The sequence below is a fragment of the Mercurialis annua genome, linkage group LG1-X, assembly GCF_937616625.2.
Source record: "Mercurialis annua linkage group LG1-X, ddMerAnnu1.2, whole genome shotgun sequence".
NCBI lineage: Eukaryota > Viridiplantae > Streptophyta > Magnoliopsida > Malpighiales > Euphorbiaceae > Mercurialis > Mercurialis annua.
In genome coordinates, this window is record NC_065570.1 from 2,966,183 (window position 1) to 2,994,154 (window position 27,972).

The window sequence follows — 27,972 nt, forward strand, 5'->3', positions numbered from 1 at the left end:
TTAATATATTATTAGAATTTAATTCAGCTAATAAACTTTGCTTGAAGTGTGTGGTTGAAAAGAAAATAATAAAATTTATATTTGAACAAAGAGTTAATGCGGCTCTCAAACTAATATCTCGGGGTCAAATAATTTTATTTTAACTATTTGGGTCAATTAAATCCAAAACTTGTATTTTCATGGTCAAATAAGTCAATTATACCTCCAAATTTACATCTCGGGATTAAAGAAGTCCATATTTTGATGTGTACAATTTTGGGATAACTAGCCATGAATTAGAGAGTTTGTTCCATATATATGTTTTTTTGTGTGTACAATTTGAGCAATTTATTTTCTTTATATAGCTATTGCGGCTTTATCAAGAATTTATGTGTTTTTTATTAAAATCAAATCAAGCTCAACCTCAAGTTGCTCGTATATTATTTGAGTTTCACCTCTCTTGTGTTATATGAACTTGGGTTTAAATTTGAAAATTTAAATTCATTCGAGTTTGAGTTCGTACTTGTGTAATACATCCGAATTCGAGCTTGATGTAACTCAGTTTAGGTGCAATTTGTTTAAATTATGCAGTCCCTCCGGTCATAATATTTGTCGCTTTCAATTTACATGAAATAGTCAACTGCGATAATTATTATACACGAAAACAAATTAAACTAGTTTACTTAATATGAATTACTTTTATAAATATTTTTATTTTTGTAAATATTTTTTAAAATTGAGTGTAATTTAATTATTTGAATTACCAAAACTATCTAATCGACTATTAAATTATTGGACCACAAGATTTTTTTTAGTCAAACAATATATATTATTGATAGAATTAACTGATTACATTCGAACATTAAAGTACATCGTAGATCGAAATTATAGAAATAAAAACAACTGAAACTTATAATTGATCTACGACAAAAAAACGAAACGGTAATAGAAGTTTAAAGATTCAAATTTTACAAGTGACTAAAACAGGATAAGTTCAAGTGTTGAGAATTCTCTGACACCAGTCGTACCCTCGTAACTTCTATTAACCACTAGTTTTGCTATTAGTGTACTTCAAACGAGGATAAAAGACCTTGAACATTCAAAAGCGTGAAGTTGAAGATTGAATAAATGCTGATAAATCGCTACGTGATGGATTTGAAAATCAAAATAAAGATCAGAATTTTATCAACTCATTATGAAATATATAGTAAAAAGAAGTTTATATTTCAATTTGTTCCATTATATATCTATATTTTCAATCCTATATTTTCTTTATAAAATATCATCTAACTTATTATATATTACTATTTCATTCCAACAAATATAGAAATAATTTTATTTATCATTATCTTTAAAAAATATTAAAAAGAAAAACTTAGATTATATATGGATCTGTCGAAATGAAATAATAAAAAAATATAGGTTATGTATAGTATTAAAATGAATTCCACGTCATGATAGAAAAAATGAGTCCAAATAGCGGTTAGTGCCATCATCTATGCTCTTTAGTCTTTAATAACCTATTTATTATCAAAGAGAAAATAAAATATTACTACAACAAATATTTGTTGTTTTTTTGCAGAAATAACCTTAACCATAATTTTAATTGAATTAACCTCCTTCGGGCCATTTTGTGTTCACATCTTTCGGGCCAAATAGATTTTGCCTTTATTTATTTACTGGTTTTTTATTTTCTTCGCTTGTTGAATCATAAATTATTAATTGACCACTAATTAACCATACGTGATTACTAACTGTACCATTTAATCCATCATTTTCCTTTTCATTTTACATGAAAATTTATTTCACTAGATGTACACTCTAATTGAGCTAATACTTGATTTACTCAGGAATCCGATAGAGAAAATTACAAAAATGATATAAAATTGACTAATTTTTTAAAGAAACACACTAATTCGTTCTCATTTTCAGATGCTCTTAAGTATTAGAGATATATTAAAAAATGTGTCCCGGGAAAGAAATTCACGACATGTAGGCCTTCCCTCCACACGGCATTGCTCTGTCAGACTTTTTTAGCCCGATTCTAGACCAATTTTGATCGGAACAATCCGATCGGTCTATTAGAGGTGCTTCTTGATGATTAATTTTGGAATGGAATTCTGCAGGTTGCCTTAGTCTGTCAATGTCATGGTACGGGAATATCAAACATTAACCAAGGCATTCTGTTTTATGAAGAAAGACTTCTGTATGCTTTTCCAACCAAGTAGAAAAAACTTTCTGTAGGTGAAATCACTCCGCTACAAATTAATGGTTATAACATACATTTTATAAAATAATTGATGATATTTACAATTTAAAACACAATTATTAAAGATAAATAATTTGTTTAATGGTGCCAAAAACCTCTTTGACTTGTTGAAAATTTATCCAAATCTTTCAAAAATTATAAATCTATTAGAATTTATTAATTCACTGAAAATTTATTCAATTTTTTAAAACTAATTTAATAGTATTTTTTTAAAATTGATTTATTTGAACCATGTTATATTCAATTGACAATGTCTTTTTTTTTAAATATATGTTTCCCACATATGCAAAATTAAATTCATTTTGAAAAATTAAATAAATTTTCAGCGAATTCATCAAATTGGAATAAATTTACAACTTTTGAAAGATTTGGATAATTTTTATTAAAATAAAAAAATTGGTCTTTTAATATCATTAGACTAAAATAATAAATATTTTTTATTTGTGCGTAAAATTTAAATTTTCCACCACTGACTAGCTATAATTAAATTCTTTGTCAAACAATAAATAGAAATGATTTATCTTAAGGGTATTGAAAAAACAAATCACAACGTTTCACTTTTATAGCGATTTAATTCTAACGTTTAAAACGTTACGAAACAAATTCCAACCTTTTTCATTTTTCAATTTGTAGCCCAAATCAGTTTTCCGGCAGATTTGTCTCTTTTTGAGGCTACAAAATGCAAAAAAACGAAAAGTTGGGATTTTATTTGAATATTTTTTGAAACGTTGGAATTTCATATGTCGATATAAGTATCTAATATGGCTACCAGGTATGCACAAAATTTCCAGAAAACTGTTGGAATTATAAATTATAAAAATAAAAAAATTTGAGATTTGTTTTCGTAATTTTTTAAAAGTTGAGATTAAATCGTAATAAAAGTGAAACTTTGTAAATTGTTTTACTATATCCCTTTATCTTATTGGAGTCATACAGATTATTATCGTTTATAGAGCGGCGGAGCCAAGGGTGGCAAGCCCATGCAGCCGCCCCATATTTCGGCCAGACGCACAGCAGCGATAAGCTCCAATAAATTGTATGGATCTTGTAATTTTTACCACTGAGTCATTGTATAATTATTTGACTGACATTAAACTCTCAAAAATATATATTAAATTATTGCACTTTTACGATGTTAAAAAAGATGAACACAATTTTTTTGAATAATAGAGTTTAATTTTTTTTAAAGATGAATTACATAAAAAAAATGGTTGAATTACATATCGTCCGTCAACAAAAAAATCTAAAAATAATCAAACGGTTGTCTTGTCAAGAGAAATTCCGCCCTGTGACTTATATTTCTGGCTCCGCCACTCTTTCTATATAAAATCTAACAAGAAGAATTGCCAATTGAAAAATGGAATGGTAGACAAAAAAAATTAGGATTGTATTTGATTAAAATTATACCTTTTTAATCTACACCGTTCATTTTACAATGAACGGTGTAGATGAGGGAATCCAAATCTAAGAAATTAAGAAGATTTGTATTTATGAAAAAAAAAATAAGAAGATTCGTACTGAAGAGTTTAGCTATTGACTAGTAAAAAAAATCTATATAATTAAATAGCCAGTTTCTAGATTTTCTTTTGCATTACCATAAATGTTGAGATCTAATCCAAACTTAATGGTCAAGAAAATTAAGTAATTTGCCAATTTCTGAATAGAGTACAAATTAGTAATGGTTCTCGTTTTCATTGCGATAAGGATTAAGGGTTTCAAATTACTACCAAAAATTAGGCCACTAAATTGACAATTCTGGAATCCTGTATCTTATAAATCGGCACTCATTTCTTGTGTTTTAAGTGTTGAAATTGTCTATATCAACTATAATATAATTTATAGTTTTAATATGAATTTTTAATGGTTGTAATTCAAAATATAATTTTTTTTATATCTTTATGATAAAATTATCGATTAAAAATTCGATCAATTGGTGCTAAATATGGAGCACCAAAACCTAAAAACAAAAAGTATGATAAGTAGGTTCTGAAATTCATAGACTAATTAATCACGAAGGTATTCAAACTATTACCTTTTTTATAAATATTTAGGTGATCAAACTTTAATTTCTTTCAATTAAATTTCTAAATTTTATATTTGTTTCAACGGGAGGTTCTCCATCAACTATACATATGGGACAGTCAGATTTACTTTTTTTTTTTGACTCAAAACTTACCATATATGAAAAGTTTGGTCTAAAAAATCTCCACTAAAATAGAATTATGCGTAAGTGATAAAAAAATTAGAAAATACAAGCAAACAATATTAATCACGTGGCAAATTCGGTAGCGACATACAAATTTTGGACGAAAACTTTCCATTGAGTAAAATTAAAGTTTAGTAACCAAAATAAAACGAATCAAAATTCAATCACCAAAGTACAAATTAAGCAGTAGATGGATACTTCCACGATCAATTACTCGAAATTCACATTTATGTTGATTGAGTGAATTTTTAACATGTAATTAAACAGTAAAAAGTAAAAATTATATTTTAAATTATACAATTCGTATTAAAATCCCAAAACACGCTTAAAGTTTTATATATCTAAGATGGGGTGAGGATATACATCTTGCAAGCATGAGGAGCAACGTATGCAGTTAGTCCGTAACGCTTGCTCATCGAAACATACGAGTGCTGCAAATGAAACCAAATCATCAAATGCATGCTCGACGAGAAAATTACGCGATTGATAGAAATTTGCAGAGTACTTACTGCCCATAAGTCTCTGATCATTAAGGAACTATTTGGAGAAACCCCAATGTCTCTCCAACTTACTGATATAGGAGCCATGGAGCCACTCCTGTTCCATAATAAGACCACAGTTCTTTTCCTTGACAGTGGCCCTGACCAAATCTGCAAAAAAAAAAATTAATAGAAAAGGGACTAGTGGTGCATAAATTATGGTTCCAGAACAAATCTAAGGAATAACATTTTGTTGATGAGATAAAACTGTGTTCAGTCATGTAATACGGTAACAGAAATAAACGCTGAAATGGTAAACATTCAAGCCAGTGTTTTAAAAATTGAAGCAGTGTAGCCACCGATTCCCGGTTCAACTATCAGTTGAACTAGTTTAGTAAAATTGTAAAAATAAAATAAAATTGGGCCTAATTTGTATGGCCGGTGTCTCTCTTAGCAATTTCCATGGCCCAATATCAAGAAAGTCACGGTAAAATTGTCCAATACCATGTAATTCAAAATAGCTCAATACCAAAAAATCAACCGATTCAACGGGTTTTTGAAGATTTTCCGGTCAGTCGATTAAGTCCGGATCTGGAGGTCCCGGTTGTTCCGTGTTAACGATTCTTAGAGGTTAGTTGGACCGGATTAATGACCAATTTGCAGTTCAACTGGTACATCTGATCCGGTTCTTTAATCACCGATTCAAATTAGAAAACCACAAAATGACATTTTTCATAAAAATAGGTTTTAAGCATAGAGTTTTGAAGTTCAAGAAGCGTTTCTTTTCTGAAATATAAGACTGCAAAAGCTTCCGTGCAATGTAAGTTTCCAGAACAGACCTCTCGGCCATCTTTTGATCGAATTTTCCTGCCTTGAACACCGAGTGAATTCTGATTAACGTCGATCACCTCCTTGTTTCCGAGGATTCTAAGAGTCTGTATACTTGCCGATCCGACATCACATCCGATGAGTAGAGGAGCCTATTACATCATGTTATGGTAACAATGATTAAACAGTTTCAGCAATTTACACGGAACAAAAACTAGAAGATACGCACTTTCATTAAAGCCCAAATGCTAAAATGCGAGCGGTACTCCTCTATAGTCATTCCTCCATTGCCCACTTCTAACATGTCAGGATCTATATAAAAATAATTATATCTCATATTATGACACCAATTTTTCAGCATTATATCATCTTTTATAATCATAATATATTCAAAAATAATCAATACTATATTCATAAAAGATTAGTATTGAAATTTTATCTTACCGTTCCACTTGCCCGGTCCTGCATATCTTCCCCAAATGTTGTTTTGATCCGCAATTGAAACCACACTGAAACAACATAATATACGATTAAGAGTAAAATGTCAGAAATTTCTAAAAAGCTCCAAATTTGTGACGGAATTTCTGCCACATAATTTTATGGCAGCACTTACTGTCGCAACCTTTGTCATTAATTTTCAAAAATCTGTCACAAATCCGTCAAACTTTGTGATGAGAATTCCGTCACAGATTGTCAATTTTTTTTATAGCAGGGAGAATCAAAAAGATCAAAAGGACCTTTCCCATGAGTCTTTGATGTCCCCTGTAGTTCTCCAAGCATTACCGTACTCCCCGGCCCATTTTGCCGGGTCCTCTTCTCCCCTGTCACAATGCTTGTCAATTATCATTCTCAACTATGTTGCACGGAAACAGACACATTAAAACAGAATGCTGAAATATAAATAGCAAAACATAAATTTTTTTGAAAATTGATTATATAAATACGAAGTCTCAGAATTTTATAAAGTTTTCAAAAAATAAATGAACCTACAAAACTAGAACTAGGACAAGTTTTTGCGCAACATAGATTCTCATTATATGACATCAAACAGTTTTCTAATATCGAAATTTCAGCATAATTTTCGAACATGACTTACCATTCGCATAAAGAATATAGAATTGGCCGTCCTACTTTGCGCAATGCATAACTCATCCTGGCATATCTGTTACCCAAGAAAATGCATTTTATCACAGCAAAATCAAGGACCTAAATGAAAAAAAAGTTACAAAACTTGTCCAATAACTTTTTTTATGATGATTTTCAAAGAAATTGCACCTGACTTGAGGCTTAGAACCATCATGATAGCAATTATCATACTTCAGGTAGTCAACACCCTGTCTCCATTAAATTAAAACAAAAGAAAATATTAATTTCTTCACTGTTTTTTAGTCATTGTCCGACAAAATTAAGTCCGAAAAAAAATTCCGACAACCTAAATTTTGTGAAAAAGACACTACTAACCCATTGGGCAAAAGTTCTTGCATCTTGCTCCTCATGCCCAAGAGAGCCTGGCATTTTCTTGCTACATGTTGAATAACTGAGAGCAGATAAAACAGAACAAGATGCAGTTACCGATAATCCGGTTCCGTAATTATCGCAGTAATTGATCTTTATTTAATTTAGTGAGATTTTATTTACCCTGCATCAGAATATATCCCAAGTTTTAAGCCTTTTGCATGAACATAATCAGCAAGGGCCTTTATTCCAGAAGGAAAAGTTGAAGAATTTGCTCTTAGATTACCCTTCAAATCTCTAGTCTGGTCAGCCCAACAATCATCTGAATTTTTTTTAAAATCATTTAAATAAAATTTATGAATTAAGTGACAACATTAACAATTTTTCTTCAGTTCAAATAATTAATTTCCTATAAAAGGGACCACTAAATTAAAAATATGCATACCGATGTTAACATATTTGTATCCAAGTGCAGCCAATCCAGTTGAAACAAGAGCATCAGCTAATCAAAAAAAAGTCAACCACAAAAAAGGTCAACGTTGAAAATGTGTGTATAATTTCTTGTAATTATATGAGTTGACCTTATGACTACAGAAGTGCATAGAAATTTACTAAAGTCAATGCTTGCAGTTTAATTGTATGATTAGGACTAAACTGATAGTTCTTGAACTTGAAGGACTTTGCATTGTTGGTCCGAATTCAAAGTTTCCCAACAACTAATTTCTTAGTAGAATTCTTGCCGAGTATAGTACGGGCAGAAGTACGGATTTTGAAAGAATTTCTTATATAATACTTATGTGTCATTTCAGATTGTCCTTTTTGAACATTAATATATATGTTAATTTATCATATTAAAAGAATGTTATTTGTTAGGGAACTTTGAACATTATAATTGAAGTGTCATTATAGAACATTCAAAGTAATCTTGAAATTTGAATAATTCAAGTATAACCTAAATATTCAATAATGAAAAACTTGAATTGTGCACCATCTTAGAAGAGTTATACCACATATCTTATAATCGTAAATTAAAAATTTATAATCCTACATTGCAAACTGGGTTCACCGAAGAAAATTCATCAAAGAAATGGTCATCCTCGATAGCAATTTATCTCGTCTTCCCACCACTAATATCAAAAATTTGTATCTATGTGAAGAAAATAATTTTATATATACATAATTCTAATTATTTGATAGATATCTAATTTGACGAGTTGGAAAAATTGTATCCAAAATCCAAATACAATTAAAGTTATGGAGTTTCTCTTTTCTAATTGGACTAATCAGATAAATCTACACAGGCAATTTATGTCGGATCATACACATTCTTTATGTAATAGCATCAATTTGTAAAATAAATGGATCAGACTATTATGAATATATCAATTGAAATGGTCAAAGCTATGCTTATATAAAATTATTTTCCTTATAGTTTAAAAATCTATTTTCTGAAAATCATATACAAATCCTCAGATTTTGGAGAGAAAAAAATAAGCTCTTACCAATTCTACTAATCTTGATGCATGGTCATAAAATATCACTAAGGCCCCCCTTTGGAACAATTCAAATAGTGTATTAAGGCCAAAAACTTATAATTATAGTCTAATAGAAGGACTAGTTGAACATAAGATTTCAAATTTCAACACAAAACAATACTAATAGTAATTAACTTATTTGACAGAAACAAATAATTGAATTGAATTGAACAATTCTAAGTAAAATTAGAAGGACTGTGTACCAGTAGTCTTAACAGTCCACTCATTAACATTGCATTGAAAATGATTCCAGCTATTCCAGCTTCACCATAAAAAAAATAAAACAATCAAAATTAATATCATTAATCAAACTTTGACAAGATCATTAAAAAAATTGATATAATTATCACTACTAGAAAACAACATTTTAGCAACGGAATTTTCCGTCGCTAAAAGGTTGAAATCCGTCGCTAAATCAGTTTTCCGTCAGCTGAAATCCATCGCTAAATTAGTATTTTTCCGTGATAATTTGCTGTTTTCTAGTAGTTTATGCAGAATAAAATTACATATATACCCCATTGGAGGTGTACGGCCGACGCCATTTGCGAGAAGGAATTGAGTGTAGTCTTCTGCTTCATTCACTGAAACTGCGGATTTGCTTATGCATATAATGAAAACAAGAACAGAGCAAAAATTACGAACTCGAAATCTTGAATTCATTTTGGTTAATTTCAAATACGAACAAGAAAACTTGACTAATAAATCAGAAAATGGGTAAATAGAGAGAAGAGTTGGCCAAATCTATCTTTAGGCCCGTATAATTTTAAAATTTTGTCAATATGTTCTTTTTCTAAGTTTTATGTTTATTTAGTTCTTCTACTTAATGTTTTTCGAGATTCTAGGTTCGTTTTTGGACAAAAACGAAGTGTGCATCACACTTGCTATGAAACACGTGTGAAACTAAATTTAATTATTATACTAATTTGACATTTTGATAAAATATGATATGTTTTCAAATTTTAAAAGAGGATTATATAAATAAGAAATTATAATTTTTGTGATCTATTGAATAATTGTTTTTGTAAAAAAGACTAAATAAATATAAATTTTAAAATATAGAAGCCTTTTATCATTTTTAATGCGAAAATTATTGATCATTATATGGAATATGTCCATAAAAAACTATTAAACAAATAATAGATAGTTTAAAGTTCTATTACCAACATGGGCTAGTCCAAGTGGTAAGCGACTTGTTATTGCTTAAATAAGATATCAGATTCAAGTATTGTGAATGTAGAAATTCCCCGTTAGCATTCTCACCCACCATGACAGGTGCGCGACGGAGGTTGGATTTAAATTAGTCAGGGCGAAAGCCTGGAAATCAGATGGGCAACCAAAAAAGGAAGTCCTATATTGAATAACAAACTTTCAAGAGTGGCTAAATAAATAACAAGTGGAAAATATAAGGTTCTTTTGAAGGGTTAAGCCAAAAGAGTTGGCTTTACGATTTGGGAGGATTGTCGGTGGCATCTTGTAAATTTTGCCTTGGAGTTTGGATGATATTGCAGCAGCAGTAGGGCCATAGCTTATCTTCCTTTTTTTTTTAAAGATTTTATTCGTCAGAAATTACCTTTAATATTAAATTAGACAAAAGTTCATTCTGCCTCCTTAACTTCACATAAAAAATTATAACAATCAAACTTATGAATTTTTAATAACACGGTCATTTTCGAACTTTTTAGAGCCAAATATTAGAGCCTTCTGAAGTACATTTTTTAAAAAGTGAATCAATTTGATGCTAATAAAATATCACAGTTCATCTAATCTAATTCAACAAAGAATAGCAATAAATAATTTATTTATTTTAATAGCAATACAAATTGAGTCCCGTTCATTGATAAATAAATACAATATCCTTATCATTTAAGTGTTGTCACAGCTCATGATCATCTTTCGCTTTTTGTTCTATATTTTTATTTCAACTAAAAGTAATAATAATCGATAAAAATATTATTTTTAATTATTTTCTATCATTTTCTTTTTATTTGACAAATAGTATTTTTTTATAATGTTGGTGTTGAGAATAGCAGTGGAAATGGCAGATTTGTTTTGATTAGAGCAGGGGGGGTGATGGTAAATGAATGATGACAATGGAAATTACAATGTGTTTAGTGGGTGTCTAGTTCAGCTTTTTAGAGTAGCTTTTAGCTTTTACTTTTCAAAAATCTCCACTAAAGTGTTTGATGAGAATTTTTCTAGAGTTTTTCGGAGCTTTTTGAACCTCCAACAGCTGCTGTTTGAAAAGCTTCATTTTGGAGTTTTTTGCCAACAGCTGATAGCTGTTTCAATATTTTTAATTATTTAGATAAAATTACCAATATTAGAATATAATATATTTTTAATATAAAAAATTATTTAAATTATTTTTAAATACTCTAATTATTCATAAATTATATAAATTTATTTTATTTATTCAAAACAGCTATAATTTAATATATTTTTTTGAAAAATTCATTATAAATTTATCAAAAAAATATCTAAATAAATTTAAATTAAATATTGCTTTTAATAAAAAAAATTATTAATATTTTCATTAAATAATGTATGATATAATATATTTATAATCTAATAAACAAAAATAAAAATTAGGCCCTTTACGGTCATTTTGTATATAAACAGCTACATCTAATTAAATCTCACCAAATACTTATAGTCTATCAGCTATCAGCTACCAGCCAACAGCTAACAGCTAACATCCACCAGTTATAAGAAACAGCTGAATCAAACATGAGTTTGTAAATTTATAGTGGTGGTTGAGGCATTAAGTATAGTAGCAAATTTATTTGTTGATATTACAATTTGTTTTTGATGAATATATTACAATCTAAAAAATAAGGAGAGTGAATATACATATTTCATTCAGATATAATTTTAGAGTTGTTCATCAGAAAAAAAAAATAGAGTTAAAGGAGCTAAAAATGATATATAAGTTAGGTAAATTTGTCAAAGAAAATCTATAAATTTAACTTTTTGATATTCTATGCTATATTCACAAGTCGAAATGAACCTTTATCCAAACAATGGACAACTTATTAAACCAGCCTCTTACCATCCTAACAAGAATCAGGATCAATAGAAAGTTATGAAAAAAAAAAATCGCTCTGATCCAGCACAAATTCATTGCATCAACCTGTACATGAATTTTAAATAAACAAACTTGTGACTAGGGACTAAATTACTGACTTTTAACTATTTTAATTTATTAAGGATAGTATATTTCATTTTGTGCCAATTATGGATAAAATTATATAATATGATAAGTTTAGGGACCGGCCGGAATGACCATTTTTTTTTAATTGACCTGAAATAAAATGTAGTTTCCTTAATTGACTTAAAAATGAGAATATTGTCATTAATTGATCAAAATAACTAAAAGTGCGTTATTTAATTCCGAGTCACTAATTTAAAAATCCGGTGCCCCGTTACTCAAATTTAAATCAATTAAGAGTTTGTAAATTAGTGGATTAATTATTAAGAATTAGATTGAGTTGGAGCATCTCTGTATTTATGGATGCCAATACGATATCTTATTTAAGAGAAACTTAGGTATAAAATAATAGTAATTTTTATCTTAATTAGTAAAAAATAGAAAAAATATCTCAATTTTTTAGTATTTTTATTTTTTTACTCTAAGATATTTTGTTATTATAATAATACTTAATTCTTATTATTTTTACTCTAACATGTGTATTTTTTTCTCTCTGTTTTTTCTTCTCCATTTTTTCTTCTTCTCCATTTTCTTTTTCCTCTTCATTTTTTTTATTTTTTTATCACTCTGCCGACGTTCCTTTAACGATCCGCCATCGCTCCGCCTTTGTTTCGTCTTCGCTCCGCCGTCGATTTGCCGTTCTTCCATATTTAATTTTAGCCATTTTTTTCTTAACTCGTGATTATTGCGATTTATTTTAACTCTCAGGTCTAAAAAAATTGTTCTTGAATTTTTCCAGTTTAAGATCTAAAAATCTGCATAAAACGATTTTATGATGAAAAAATAATTTTCTGCAGAAAACAGCGCTTGATTATCATATCGGTATCACTATAACATTATCATATCAGTATCATAACAGTGCAGAGAAAAGTAATTTTCTGTCAAGAAAAGTGCTTGATTATCATTTCAGTATCATTAATGTTAGCATGTCTGTATGATAATTACCATATCAACGTAGTGTAATACGGTTATGATAATAAATAAATAACATTATGATAACGGTATGATAAATTTTATGATAATAATATGATACTGTTTGATAATAATATGATAAAATTATAATAAAATATTATTATATAGTTATGATAAAGTACGTTATGATAATGTTATGATAAAGTACGCTATAATAATGTTATGATAATATTTATAATATTGTTATGATAAATAAAACAGTTTATGATAATAGTATGATAATGTTAAAAATAATAGTATGATAAAGTACGAAAAATAATTTTTACAGAAAATTATGATACTAAGATAACACGCAACTGACAGTTATATTATAACAGAGTAAAATAATAATTATTTTAATACTTAGAGTAAAAACATAAATCTAAAAAAAAACATGAGCCATTTTTTGTAACTTTTTTTTTATTGAGGTTATAAATATTTTTGTTTTTTAGGTAAATATGTAAATCTCTTAACATTGAATGGATACCGATTGAACCGAAACCAAAAAAATTTCCTTATTTAGCTTTAATTTGCTTTAATTTTTAGGTCGGTTCGATGACTACACCGAATGAGGCACAACAATAAGTATTATACCCCCTCTGTTTTTATTTAGTTAAAATTGTACATATTAAGAAAGTGAGTTTTTTGTATTAAATTATAGGAATAAATACTAATATAACCCTACACTGTAATAAATGTATTGTAAATTGAGTTATAAAGCCATTTATTAGGGAGGGATATATTTGGAAGATATCTTAAAGTCCTAATGAACAACTAATTATAGATAAATTTATATAGATAAATAGATAATTAAATAAAAACAGAGAGAAATAAAGTTTGAAGATATTGCTTATTTAAACACTAGTTACACTACAAATTAATGTGGAGAGATTCTTAAGTAGCTTAAGTCTACCACATCATTCGTGAACTAGCCTATCATATTATAATATGTAATTAATATAGTAACATTATCGTAATTTTAATTATTATTTTTTTATATTTTTAAATAGCAATATTACGATAATGCCATTATTTTAATGATATGTTATAATGATAGGTTTAGTTCATAAATGAGGTGGTAGACTGAATTTACCAAAGAATTTCTCACTAATGTGATATCATTGGCTATTGCAAGATTAATATTGATATAGTTAATTCTTTAATTCACCCACCCAACAACACTTATTTTGGGGAAACTTTTGTATTTTCTGCGCAATAATAAATAGACCGTAGGTGAAAAAGACAGTGATCAATAGAAAGCTGTCTGTCCCTTTCAAAATTTCAACTCTTACATATAATAACAGGCAATCATAATTTCACACCAACGTATTTTTTCTTGTAGAAAAGGACAAAAAAACAGTGATATTATAAATGTGAAAGTCAGAATGTAGACGGTCGTGTTATTTCTAGATCAGAAATGTGCATAAACTTTCGGTGACGGTGTGGGTCCGAGTCGGCCATGGTTTGCTATCACTATTTTTTGCCTCCTTAACCCTACTTAGTCATTGTATAGCAGATGCTTTGCAACCATTTAGAAACTTCCAAGTTAGTGTCTCTCCTGAGATGGCTAGGGACGGGATGATCGAAAATTCTGTTAAGATATTCGATTAGTTAGGTCTTTTTTTTTTAACATTTACTCCTTTTTTTTAAAAGAAATTGATTATGATTAAGAGTTTTTTTAATTTTTTTAATGATGATTCTTTATATATATTTTGGTTTAACCGAATTAAATGACTAATTTGATCGGTTCAGTTTTATATTTTTAGCTTTCGGCCAATTTAATTTTGATTAACTTAGTCGGTTGGAATAAAAAAAAATAACTTTGATTATTTAAATTTTGATTAAATCAGTCATTTATTTATAACTGAATTTGATCATTCCTAACCACAATATTCATTCCATTTGGGGAAAAAAAATCATTCATTGATTATTGCGTAAATATAATTAAATATAAAATATATTAGATTGCAAGAGCTTATATAATATTAATTTGGATCTAACTAAATTCAAAATAACTAAAATTTACTACTTTGTTTGTTCACTATTATGAACTGTTATTTTTTTTTTTAATAATATGGGAGATTCTCAACAATAATACAATCAATATTAATTATTCCAATATAGAGTTTCTTTTATCATTTTTACATGGAGTTGCAATATTAGTTCTGTTTTTTATGGTAAGAAATAAAAAAAGATATTATTATTATATACGTATATTTTTTTTTAAATATTTTTTAAGAACATATATCAAAGTTTTGATGAATTCACAAAAGAAAATATTTAACTCGTATGTTGCTATTTCTATCAAGTTCCATTGTTTAATTTTGAAATAATTCATCAGAAGTTCTCAAAACCAGGAAAAATAAAAGAACACTTTCTTTTATTGAAACATGAATGAAAAATGTTACAAAAGTGTCGTGATTCTTGAAGAAACTATGTAATGTGCACCTTATTGAATCTAAATTACAGAACAGATTACATAATGTGGGAAAACTAATACTTTTACATTTCAAAATTAACAAGAAATGCCTAAAAAATAATTAAAAAAATTAAAAATTTGAATGAACAAATTGGTTATTGATAAAAAAAAATCAACAAAGGAACAAACTGCTTGCTGTGCAGATCCTTGTTCAAAATTGTGCTCAAGAATCTGTTGCATGCAAGAATTTCATGTACGTCGCTTTGGAAAAACAGATGTTGCTGTAATGTTATTATCATGATCTTCGTCTAGTAATGTTTATGCAGAGAATATTTACGATTCTTGAAAAATGGTCCTAATTCCTCATCTACCTCAATCAAGTTCTCTACAATTGCATCAGTCGCCATGGTCAAGAACTTGGACCAGTCCCTGCAAATATCAAAACAAAAAAAAAAATTAAACATAGAGAAGAGGTTCATTCTTACATTGAATTAATCATGCATGTATATATATAATAATATTATATGATATAATATTTTTAATACAGCCGGTGGAGTCAGATTATTCAGGAGGGACATAAATTTTTTTAGGGTTACTGCTACTGAATTTGGGAGAAGTGAAAATGGAGAATGTAAGGATATTAAACTCCCTAGGTCACTAGGTTTACCTCAAATTACAAAATGATCACTAAACTTTATTTTGTTACAAAATGGTCACTAAACTATATCTTTTGTTACAAAGGGGTGTCACTCATATAAAACGCACCGTTTTCAAGCTAATATTGTTACAAAAAAAACACTAAACTTTTCATGAATTACAAAAAAGTCATTGAATTATACTTTTAATTACAAAAAGGTCACTGAACTATGTCTCTTTTTGTAATTTTGGCTTGCCACGTATGCAAAAACATTGTGTTTTATATGAGTGACACCCCTTTGTAACAAAAGGTATAGTTCAGTGACTGTTTTGTAACAAAATGAAGTTTAGTGATTATTTTGTAATTTAAGGTAACTTTAGTGACCCAGAGAGTTTATTATCCAGAATGTAAAGTAGTTGTTTTGCTTCTCCTATTTGATGCAACGACATGTCATTTAGCTCTTAAAAATATAAACTAAATCAAATGACAGACAAATCGAACTTTGAACCGATCGATCGCTCTAATGAGACGGTATATATGAACGACGGGACTGCCCCTAAAAGACGTCTAGCCGACATAGGGGCAAGTGGCCTCCCATGTGCGCACTCCCTCCCTTCGCTCGGGTCATATTCAAGATCGATATATATATAGAAACTTACGATCTTTTATAATCACTCGATTACTTTAATCGTTTTTTTCCTTCAATCTCTAGATTGTAGTCTTTAGTGTGCAAGAACATTTCAAGTCATGAAAGTTCTCGGCTTTTACACTTTTATAGCTAGCATCTTAATAAAATTCAAATAAAATAATTTTATATATTTATAACTTTGACTCTTTCGATAAATTTATTTGGTTTGTCAATTTGGCGATCCAAATTCGATCGGAGTTATGGAGTTTCTCTTTTCTAGATGGACCAATTAAGTATATATCCACATAAGCAATTCATTTTGGATCAGATATGAATATATGAACCAGTTTGGTAAATTTTAATTTAAAAAATATAAACTATATGATATAAAATGTAATCAGAAATAAATATGTGCATATACATACCCTATATTGGAGTCAAATGTAAGCCCAACTGTATACTTTGCCTCAGCAAGAGCATCCTTAAACCTCTGCAGTTCTTGAGCTGAGCAGCTCCCATTATCTTTAACAAGAAGCTGAGACGGTTTCACATCACAGAAAATCGGAATGACTCGTTTCCTGGTTTCCATAATCAGAGCCAACTCGTGCAGACAAAAATAAGAATCACAATAAAGAGGAGAAAAAACAGCAACTCCAATTTTACAATCTTTTATAGCCGAATCGATTTTTTCGAAGAGTTTATCGCCCGGTTTCATGTTCTTGCTGTCCAAGAAAGGGCTAAACCCTAATCTTGAAAGATGATCGTATAATAACCCGGAAATGGTTCTTTTCGTGTCGATTCCTCGATGATTAATGAAAATATCGCAAGCTGGTTTAGTTACTTGTTTTTGTGTGTTTACAAGGTGATTATAATTCAAGATTTTACGAGATAATTGGTTAGCTCTTGAAGAAAATCTTTGCATGGCTAAAAAAAGTTTGTTTTTTTGTATATAATTAAGTGAAAAACAAAAAATTGATAATTATAGGACAAATAGTACAGAAATCGTACGTTAATTGTAAGCTGGATTGTTTTTTAAAAATCAGGTAGTTTAATGAATACGTTAATGGCGACGTATTTATATTGTGATTTAATGGGGAAAATTATTAATTTCTTGATATTCAAGGGAAAAGAATTCTAAATTGGACTAGTAGTTAGGGAGAAAATACCAGGTATTTTAATTTGTAATTGGACTGGAGCCATAAAAATGAAGTAAAAGTGTTTGAAATTTTTGACTCTAATTTAACCCTTCAAACACGTTTATTTTTCAAATTTTAAACTAGTTTTACATTGGATTAATTGCTGAAACAGTCACACTCTCTCTATCTCATACTTTTATTAATTAGTAGTCACGCAGACATGAAACAATGAAATTTCTTGCTGGGTTATTTCTGCATACTAATTTGCTACGGTGTCATTATGAAACAATATGTATCTAAACCATATAACACTGTTTAGTACTCCCTCCGTACATTTTTAGCTGTTTCTCTAGGCTAAATTATTAAGATTGGAAAAATGTTTCTTTTATCTTAAATTATGAAGATAAAGATTAACCCTATTTATAAACTCCACTATTAAAAAATTTAATTTTAAAAATAAATTTATTAATCCATTATTGGATGGTTTAACTTTGAAAATTAAACTATCATTCAATGAAGTGATTTAATAAGAAGGTCAAATTTGGAATATTATTATAAATATCGCAGAAAAATCCTAAAATGATAACTATTGATGGAAAAAATATTTACCTAAAACGGCAACTAAAAATAGATGGAGAGAATATATCTATAACTATAATTAAATAAAGGATTAAATGTAAATTGAATCTCTTATTTTGGTGTGATTTGCAAATAAAATATGAATTTTAAAATTCGGTAAAATCAGCTATCCATTTTCATATTTTTTTTGTTGTCCATTCGGTTTTCAGGGACTTCCCCTTGACTAATCTGAATCTGACCTTCGTCGCGCACCTGGCATGGTGGATAAGTCTGCAAGCGGGATTTTTTGCATCCACAACGCTTGAACCCGAGACCTTTATTTACGCGATCGCTTACCACTTGAATCAACCCTCGTTGGTATCCATTAATATTGACAAATCAAAATACCGACTTATTTTCAGTCAAAAATAATGATGTCACAACACCAAAGTATACAATGTTTCGACCACAACATTGATAATTTTTCAACAGAAAATAGGCTGGTTTTTCAATTTGTCAAAAATTAAAAGCTAATGATTGGTTTTTTTAAGTTTTAAAGTTTCTAAAAATACGCTAAACCTTAATGAAGTATATTTTTACAAATAACCCTTAAATAAATTTTTTTGTATAAAATTTTATCATCGCTCGTGTGAAAAGGCTGATAATTATCTAAAAAATTAAATAGTTAAATGTAACTTCAATAATAATAATAATAATAGGATTATTATTAGGATTAATTATATAAAAAAAATCACGGCCTTTATATATAATTTCATTTTAATTACGACTTTTAAAAGTTGGCATTTATATACACGACCTTTCATATGTTTCAAATTTATCATTAAAGTAAAATACGGTGTGTTTTTTATGATTAAAAATTCATAATCTTACATACTTTAACCAAAAGATAATAAAATTTGGTATCAAATTATAATTTGGGTCTTTAATTAATGGTTCAGTGAAGTTAGTGAATAAAAACACATTGAAATGATGAATATAAAAAAAATTGAAAAATTATGTCTTAAATGCCACCTTTTAAAAATCATGTCTTAAATATCACCTTTTAATAATCATGATTAAAATAAAACTACATGCAAAGATACGTCATTAACCCTTATTATTATTATTATCTGTATAACATCTTGGCACATAAAATATTCATATTTAAGGTCTCCACGCATTAGTATAAATTTTGGGGCATTTAATTAATCAAATGATGTTGTCAATAATCAAATTGAAATCTAAATCTTTTGATCCTAAAAAAATCTGATAGTATGTTAAATAAGTAATTTGGTCTAAAAATTTAAATTATTAGGTGAAGAACTCTATTTATTATTCTATTAATTATCATTGCTGATTGCATTGTAAATAGTATTGAATCAAATGATATATAAATTAAAAATTAAAATTTATAATACACAAAATTACTTGTTAAATTATTTCTTATAACTCGCACGGAATTGGTCTATTAGTCTAAATTTCAGCCATTTTAATGCCTAGATCGCGGGTTCAAACCACGGTGACGCCTTTTTTATAAAAACTGAATGGTATGGATTGAGCTAACAGAATATCTACATCAGCAATCCACCTTTTGCCACTTGTCAATCATTCATTAGCTAGATAGTTAGTTATTTATGCATGTGTAGTGTGTGTAATGCTGAGTCAGCAATCTGTTACAATAACAGAATTAGTTTGTTAGAGGCAGTTATATTTTCTCATTGTATATATAAGCTTATTTGCTGAATCAATAAAGACTACGAGATTATTTTCTTCCAAACACACATTGTGTTATGGTATCAGAGCTCTCAGCTCATTTTCTTTTTCTCTGAGAAGAAATTTTCTCGTCACTTTCTTGCTACTTTCTTAGCAACCAAACAGTCCTTTTCTCTCTGTTTTCTTAAAGTTTTTCACTTCTTATTAGCTTTTTGAATAGCTATTTTAATGGCGAACACTGCGAGGTCAGAAGATTTGCCTTCCAGTCCATATTACTTACATCCTAATGAAAATCGATCCTTCATTAGTTCTCACAACCTCACTGTTAACTGGAAATAATTTTCACTCATGGTCTCGATCCATGCGCATGGCGCTCATATCAAAGAACAAGATTAAGTTCGTTGATGGCTCTATTCCAGTACCTGGAAAAGATGATACTGGATATGATGTTTGGGAACGTTGTAACACTCTAGTGCTCTCATGGCTGATGAGATCGTTATCTCCTTCCATAGCACAGAGTGTAATCTGGATACATTTTGCGAAAGATCTATGGGATGATTTGCATGACAGATTTGCACAAGGAGATGCAGTAAGAATTTCTGATTTGCAGAATGAGATCTACTCTTTAAAACAAGGTAACTCATCTGTGGTTGATTATTTTACCCATTTAAGAACTGTTTGGGATGAATTGAGCAATCTGAGGCCAATTTCTACTTGTCATTGTCGTTCCACTTGTGATTGTGGACTTGTAGATATTGTGAGGTTATATCATAATCAAGATTTTGTGATAAGGTTTCTAAAAGGTCTTAATGACAAATTCTCTGTAGTTAAGTCACAGATATTGTTGATGGAACCTCTGCCTTCCATTAATAGAGTTTTTTCACTTGTGATTCAACATGAGCGTGAGAATGGTGATAACACTGCAATTCAACCACAAATGGTTGAATCTAATATCTTGTATGCTGGAAAAGAAAATTACAATGGATACAGTCAGACTCAAACTGCATCAAGTACCAATTTCAAACCTAATACTGGTTACAATCAGTTCAACACTGGTGGATACAAAAAATACAACAACAACAATAAGAAACCTACGTGCACTTTTTGTGGAGGGTATGGTCATCCAGTGGAAAAATGCTTCAAGAAGCATGAATATCCACCTGGCTATAAGCCACCTATCATAAATTATAATGGAGCAGTCAATCAAATGGAAATGGAAAGTTGCTGTAATGAAGGCAATATTCAATCTTATGTCAGTGCAGATGATGCACAGTCACCAATGGTGTTCACCAAAGATCAGTACAATCAACTCCTAGGGTTGATTCAGAATTCTGCTCCTAACTATGTTAACAAAACTACTCAGACCTATTTCCAGAACCCTAGTCAGCAATATGCATACAATCCTGCACAGAATTATACTCAGAATCATACACAGAATTACACTCAGAATCATTCTCACAATCCAGCACACTCTCCATTGCCTCAAATCAACACACTAGCTACAAACTTCACTTCACCCCCTAAAGAAGAATCAGGTACAATTCTATACTCAAGCTTAAATGAAAATCCAATTACCAAAATAAGTTGGATTATTGACACAGGAGCAACTGACCATATTGTCAGTTCTCTTGATTATTTGACAAATTCCAAACCAATTTCTCATGTGTTTATAAAACTACCTAATTCACAAAAGGTTCAAGTAACTCATGTTGGTAATGTTCATTTGACAGCGTCTTTAATATTGCATAATGCATTGTATGTTCCAAACTTCAAATTCAATTTGATTTCTGCTAGTCAATTGCTGAAAACTAATAAATGCTGCTTAATTGTTTACCCTCAAACCTGTTTTATCCAGGACACTGTCAATTGGAAGACGATTGGTATAGCTGAACTTTGGAATGGCTTATATCAGTTAGTGCAGCCTGTTGCACAATTTTCACATTCAAAGTCTGTTTTAGTTAATTCTTGTAAAATTTCCTCTCAAAACTTATGGCATTGCAGATTTGGCCATCCTTCCTTTCCTAGAATGCGTGCTCTATGTCAATTAGATAATAAAGTAACAATGAGTCAAAACTTTGATTGTGATATATGTCATATAGCTAAGCAAAGAAAATCTTCTTTTCCAGTTAGCATTACTTCTGTTCATGCTTGTTTTGATATGATACATATGAACATTTGGGGTCCATTTTCTACAGCTTCCTTATATGGTCACTACTACTTCTTAACAATGGTAGATGATAAAAGTAGGTATGTATGGATATACCCCATGAAAAATAAATCCGAGGTTAGAAATTTAATTGTTAATTTTGTAAATCTCATTGAAACACAGTTTTCATGCAAAATTAAATGCATAAGGTAAGACAATGGAAAAGAATTTGATATGGTTGATTTTTATGCATCCAAAGGAATTGTGCATCAAACCTCTTGCACATACACACCACAGCAAAACAATGTGGTTGAGAGAAAACACCAACACCTATTAAATGTAGCTCGTTCTCTTCATTTTCAAGCATCTCTACCTTACAAATTCTAAATTGACTGCATCTTACATGCAACATATCTCATAAATAGAATACCATCACCCATTATTGATAATCATAGTCCATTTTTTGTTCTTTACAAGTCTCAACCTACATTTGACAATCTTAAAGTGTTTGGATGTCAATGTTTTATTTCTGTGGTAGGACCTCATAAGAATAAACTAGATCCTAGGGTCAATATCTGTATCTTCATAGGTTATCCATCTAATGTCAAAGGCTATAGAGTCTATGACATTACTACACACAAAGTGTCTGTATCTCGCAATGTCATGTTTAATGAAAAGGTCTTTCCTTTAACTTCTGCAATCTCTGATGATTTTTCAACTTCTTTAGTTTTACCAAATCTTGATACTGCTTGTCATTATGATTGTGAAACTAACAATTCTGCAGGCACTCAAACTGATATAATTCATTCAAGTTCATCTAATCCTCATCAGTCACCAGTTGACAATATCTTACCTAGAAATACACCTACTTCATCCCTCATTCATCCTACCAGACACTCAAAAAGAGTAACTAAACCTCCATCTCATCTTTCAGACTACATTTTATCTAAACCAACCAGACAAAACACTTCTCCTCACACTCTTTCCAAAGTGATTTCTTATCACAACCTACACCCTAAACACAAATCATATTCATTAGCATTATCAGCAATAAAGGAACCAAATTCATACAATGAAGCAGTAATGCACAAATGCTGGCAGGAGGCCATGGTTGCTGAAATAACAGCTTTACAAAACAATAACACCTGGGAACTTACTCATCTACCAAACAATAAAAAAGCAATTGGCTGCAAGTGGATCTACAAAGTCAAACACAACTCTGATGGGAGTATAGAACGTTACAAAGCTCGGTTGGTAGCAAAAGGATACACGCAAAAATCTGGCATAGACTATGTAGACACATTCTCCCCAGTTGTTAAAATGACAACTGTTCGTGCTCTTCTTAGCATTGCTGCCTCTCAAAACTGGTACCTACATCAGTTAGACATAAATAACGCCTTCCTACATGGAGAGTTAACTGAGGAAGTTTATATGACTCTTCCACAAGGTTTTGATAAAACCAGTCCTAATCTTGTTTGCAAACTCAAAAAGAGTCTCTACGGTTTGAAGCAAGCAAGCCGTCAATGGAATGCCAAATTGACATCAGCACTTCTCAGTCAAGGATTCAACAATGCTCACTCTGATTCCTCAATGTTCATCAAAAGATTTGGCAAAGACATCACAGTTCTGCTAGTCTACGTTGATGATGTTATTTTAGCAGGAGCAAGCCTAACAACCATAACATCCATCAAACATTTTTTAGACAACAAGTTTAAGATAAAAGATCTGGGCCCCTTAAATTTTTTTCTTGGTTTAGAAATTGCACGTTCTAAATCTGGAATAAATCTTTGTCAACGCCAGTATACTATTGATCTGTTAACAGAAACAGATTTCTTGGGAGCCAAGCCATGCAGCACACCAATGCCCGCCATTACAAAACTCATTAAATCTGAGGAAGACCGTTTACAAGATGTTACATCATATAGAAAACTTGTTGGTAAGTTACTCTACCTAACTACAACAAGACCTGATATTTCATTTGCAGTCCAGCAACTATCCCAGTTTCTGGACTGCCCAACTTCCACTCACATGGCTGCTATACATCGAGTTCTTAGATACCTAAAGGGTACTCCTGGTCAAGGCTTGTACTTCTCCTCCACCAATGACATGCAACTGAAAGCTTTTTCTGATTCAGATTGGGCATCCTGTCCTGATTCACGAAAATCCATCACAGGTTTCTGCGTTTTCTTGGGTTCATCCCTCATTTCTTGGAAGTCCAAAAAGCAAGCCACGGTTTCCAGATCTTCCTCAGAGGCTGAGTATCGTGCATTGGCATCAGTTACCTGCGAGCTCCAATGGTTACAATATTTTTTACAGGATCTTCATTTTCCCACATCAACTGCTCATGTTTAGTGTGACAATTTGTCTGCAATAAAAATAGCAGAAAACCCAGTGTTTCATGAGAGAACGAAGCACATCGAGATAGATTGCCACTTGATTCGTCAAAAGATTCAAGAACACTTAGTTCGTTTATTTCTAATTACATCACAAAATCAGCTCGCAGACTGTTTCACAAAGCCCCTACATCCAGCAATGTTAATCAAGTTGGGTATACAAAACTTGTATACTCCACCTTGAGGGGGGCTAACAGAATATCTACATCAGCAATCCACCTTCTGCCACTTGTCAATCGTTCATTAGCTAGATAGTTAGTTATTTATGCATGTGTAGTGTGTGTAATGCTGAGTCAGCAATCTGTTACAATAACAAAATTAGTTTGTTAGAGGCAGTTATATTTTTTCATTGTATATATAAGCTTATTTGCTGAATCAATAAAGACTACGAAATTATTTTCTTCCAAACACACATTGTGTTATGAGCTGCTGACCATTATAACCCGGATTTAACAGGAATGGGTTTGCGGGCGGTCATCTCAAAGTTTGACAATAATTATGGGCTTCAGCTCGATGGAATGAGTCATCGTCATAAAAATAAATTATTTCTTATATATCATCTGATTCTCTTTTTATTCAATATATATACTTGCTAACATCTCCAATATTAAGAACTCGACATGTTAGCTTTGCTGCCATGCATATAATTTATAATTTTAAGTTAATTAATTCGAAATTGTAAGGCTAAATTATAAATAAAAAAAATAAGACAGAGCTAAAAAAAATTAACTAAATTAACTTGTTTATCCAACACTTTATTATGCTTAAAGACATTGTACGTTTTATCCATTTCCTATCAGAAAATATTCATTTCTATAAAAGCGTGTTTTGTTAATATATAGTTACCGTCACAACGCAACAACTAACAGTCACTATCATATTAAATATTTTATTTAAAGAATCACTATCATATTAATTTAAATTAGACACAAAAACATGTATTTTCTAACATCCACATCTACATGTATACAAATTTATGCATACAATATACACTTCTGCGTTTTTCATAAGAAATTGAAAAATCAAGGCCCGCAGTGCTCCTCAAGAGCGTAGCCAGAAAATTAAAGCTGGAGGCGAAATTTAAGGGATTTTGGGGATTGAATTTGAGTTTAATATGCAATTAGGGTAAAAAACTTATGTTCAGTTTAGTTCAGTTTATAATTAGGTAAAAAACTTATGTTCAGTTTTTGATTTGTTAACACAATTAAAAAAAATAAAAAACCAAATAAAAAATTCAATATATATATTTGATATTTGTTCTTTAATTTTAGTATATAAATTAATAAATTTCATATAACATATAAATATGCTAGCAAATATATAAAAAAAATTAAACACTAATTATTTAAAAAATGATCAATTCACTCTCTCATCTTAGTACAAAATATTAAAAAATCATTTTTAAAAATTCAGTCAAAAACTCATAAGTACACGATGCGTGAAACACACGTTTCATTATGAAATGGTAAATTTTTAAGATGACCCTTATTATTTTAAAAGTCTATATATCATCATATCTATTTTTTCAAAAAAAATTAAAGATTTTTTTGAACTTTTTCTATTTAATTCTTTTTCTTCTTCTTCATCGCCAGCCACCAATCACACCAGTGCTACTCCTCTTCGTTATTGTTGTTTTTCCTTCGCCTGTCATGACGATTCGACGAATTAGAAGGGGTTCAATTCACATGCCGACGAACCATGTTCGTCTTAATCGAAGGTTCATCTGCAAACGAACAAACGCATATCTGTCGGCATACAAACCCATCTGTTCGTCAACAGTAAGATAGGACGGCGGGTTTGGCGGCTTGCGGTGGTTGATTAGGTTTAATTAGAATTAATTAGTGTTAGTTATGATTAGTTATGATTATAATTAGTTTTAATTATGTCTAATTAAGTATTCCACTTTTTTTTCAAAGGGGTGAAAATGATACGGTTCTGACAATTATGGTTTTTTTTTTACCGATTTTTGCTATAATAATTTTTTATGATATTTTGTACAAAGTTAAGGGGTGATTTGATCCTTACTCAATTATTTGATGTTTAATATAATTTTTAAAAAATAAAAAATAAAAAGATTGGTTCAATTTTGAATTTTTTTGCAAATTTTAGTTGGTCAGCTTCGGTCGACTCTATACAGAACCGATCGATGCACAATCCTAACTGCAACTGCTATAGAACACAATGTATCTTTTTTTTTCTTGGATCAAAAATCACCATCTTCTTCGGTGAACTAATGGTGCTTAGTTATTCTAACTCTAACCTAGCTGACGCCGACGAAGACATGAACCATGCTAGAATAGTTGGAGCTTGTTCTCTATCTTGAAAATTTGCGATCAGAAGCAGGGCGCATGTTAAGCTCCGCTCATGCATATGGCGGCAACTATTGGTTTGCAAAAATTAGATTCAATCAAATTAATTGATTTATTTTGATTAATTCTAATAAATGTTTATGTTAATTGAGTAACGGTTTTTATTAATTTGATAGGTTTGATTCGATTGATAAAAAAAATAAGGATGTAATTAAAAGTTATAAAAAAATTGGTTAGTTCCCGAATATTTTCATCTTTTCTACATAAGTATTCTTATATTTTTATCAGTTTAACTAAATTAACCAATTAAAGTATTCAATTTGATGTTATATTAAACTTTTTAATTAATTTGATTAATTTAGTTTCTATTAATTTGACATGCAGTCGGTTCATTTAAAAATGATAAAATGATCTAATTAATTGAGTTATGTGTATTTTATTGTGATTTGAATTGAACTGATCGAAAGCTCGCCCTAACTACATTTAAAGTCCTAACTCTCACATATTTTTATCGGAGTGTGCAAAAACCAAATTAATCTAAAACATAAAATCAAAGAATTTCGGTTCAAGTGGGTGTAATAATATAAAATATATTAATATTATATCGGTTCGGTTTCTACCATAAAAATTAATTCAGTTCTAATATAAATCAAACTAAAAACCGACTGAACCTACCGTTGTTTGAGATTAAGATATTATTTCAATCTTGTCTATTTATTTAAAAAAATCACGTGCATGATCGAATTCACATTTCCCATCAAAATGTGTGTCCTCCAAGGCCAAAAGTATGAATTAGTGCCTCGTGAATTGACTCTTGACCGATGTGATTGTACAACATATTGAGAAAATATATGTATTATGTAGTTCAAAACTAGTACTACTATATTAGATTTCGGTACAAGACCTGCACCATATGCTAAACTAGTCATATACATTGCATATATAGATTAATTTCATGAAAAATTATTAAGAAATGGACGTTGTCCAAGTCTTAGTAATTAGAGAAAAGGTGCAAAAATGACCCTAATGTATAGCCCGTGTCTCATGTTGGCACCTCATGTATTTCGGATCTCAAAAAGGACCCTAACGTCTTGAAAAAGTGTCAAAAATGACCCTTCCGTTA

The 27,972-nt window shown here is 29.9% G+C and overlaps 2 protein-coding genes across 2 annotated transcripts; both read right to left on the reverse strand.

Moving 5' to 3' along the window:
• Positions 1–4,652: 4,652 nt before the first annotated feature.
• On the reverse strand, positions 4,653–9,440 carry LOC126665825 (alpha-galactosidase-like). Its single transcript, XM_050358782.2, has 13 exons — positions 9,266–9,440; positions 8,955–9,013; positions 7,662–7,718; positions 7,400–7,538; positions 7,223–7,298; positions 7,037–7,095; positions 6,858–6,923; positions 6,499–6,582; positions 6,206–6,270; positions 5,991–6,073; positions 5,773–5,913; positions 4,964–5,104; positions 4,653–4,885 (listed from the first exon to the last, which is right to left on the reverse strand). The coding sequence occupies exons 1-13, from the start codon at positions 9,409–9,411 to the stop codon at positions 4,796–4,798; spliced, it is 1,206 nt and encodes a 401-aa protein (XP_050214739.1). The 5' UTR covers positions 9,412–9,440; the 3' UTR covers positions 4,653–4,795.
• A 6,152-nt stretch (positions 9,441–15,592) lies between these two features.
• On the reverse strand, positions 15,593–17,516 carry LOC126678958 (probable 2' cyclic ADP-D-ribose synthase BdTIR). The gene is made up of 2 exons (XM_050373916.1): positions 17,020–17,516; positions 15,593–15,758 (listed from the first exon to the last, which is right to left on the reverse strand). The coding sequence occupies exons 1-2, from the start codon at positions 17,514–17,516 to the stop codon at positions 15,638–15,640; spliced, it is 618 nt and encodes a 205-aa protein (XP_050229873.1). The 3' UTR covers positions 15,593–15,637.
• Between the last annotated feature and the right edge of the window lie 10,456 nt (positions 17,517–27,972).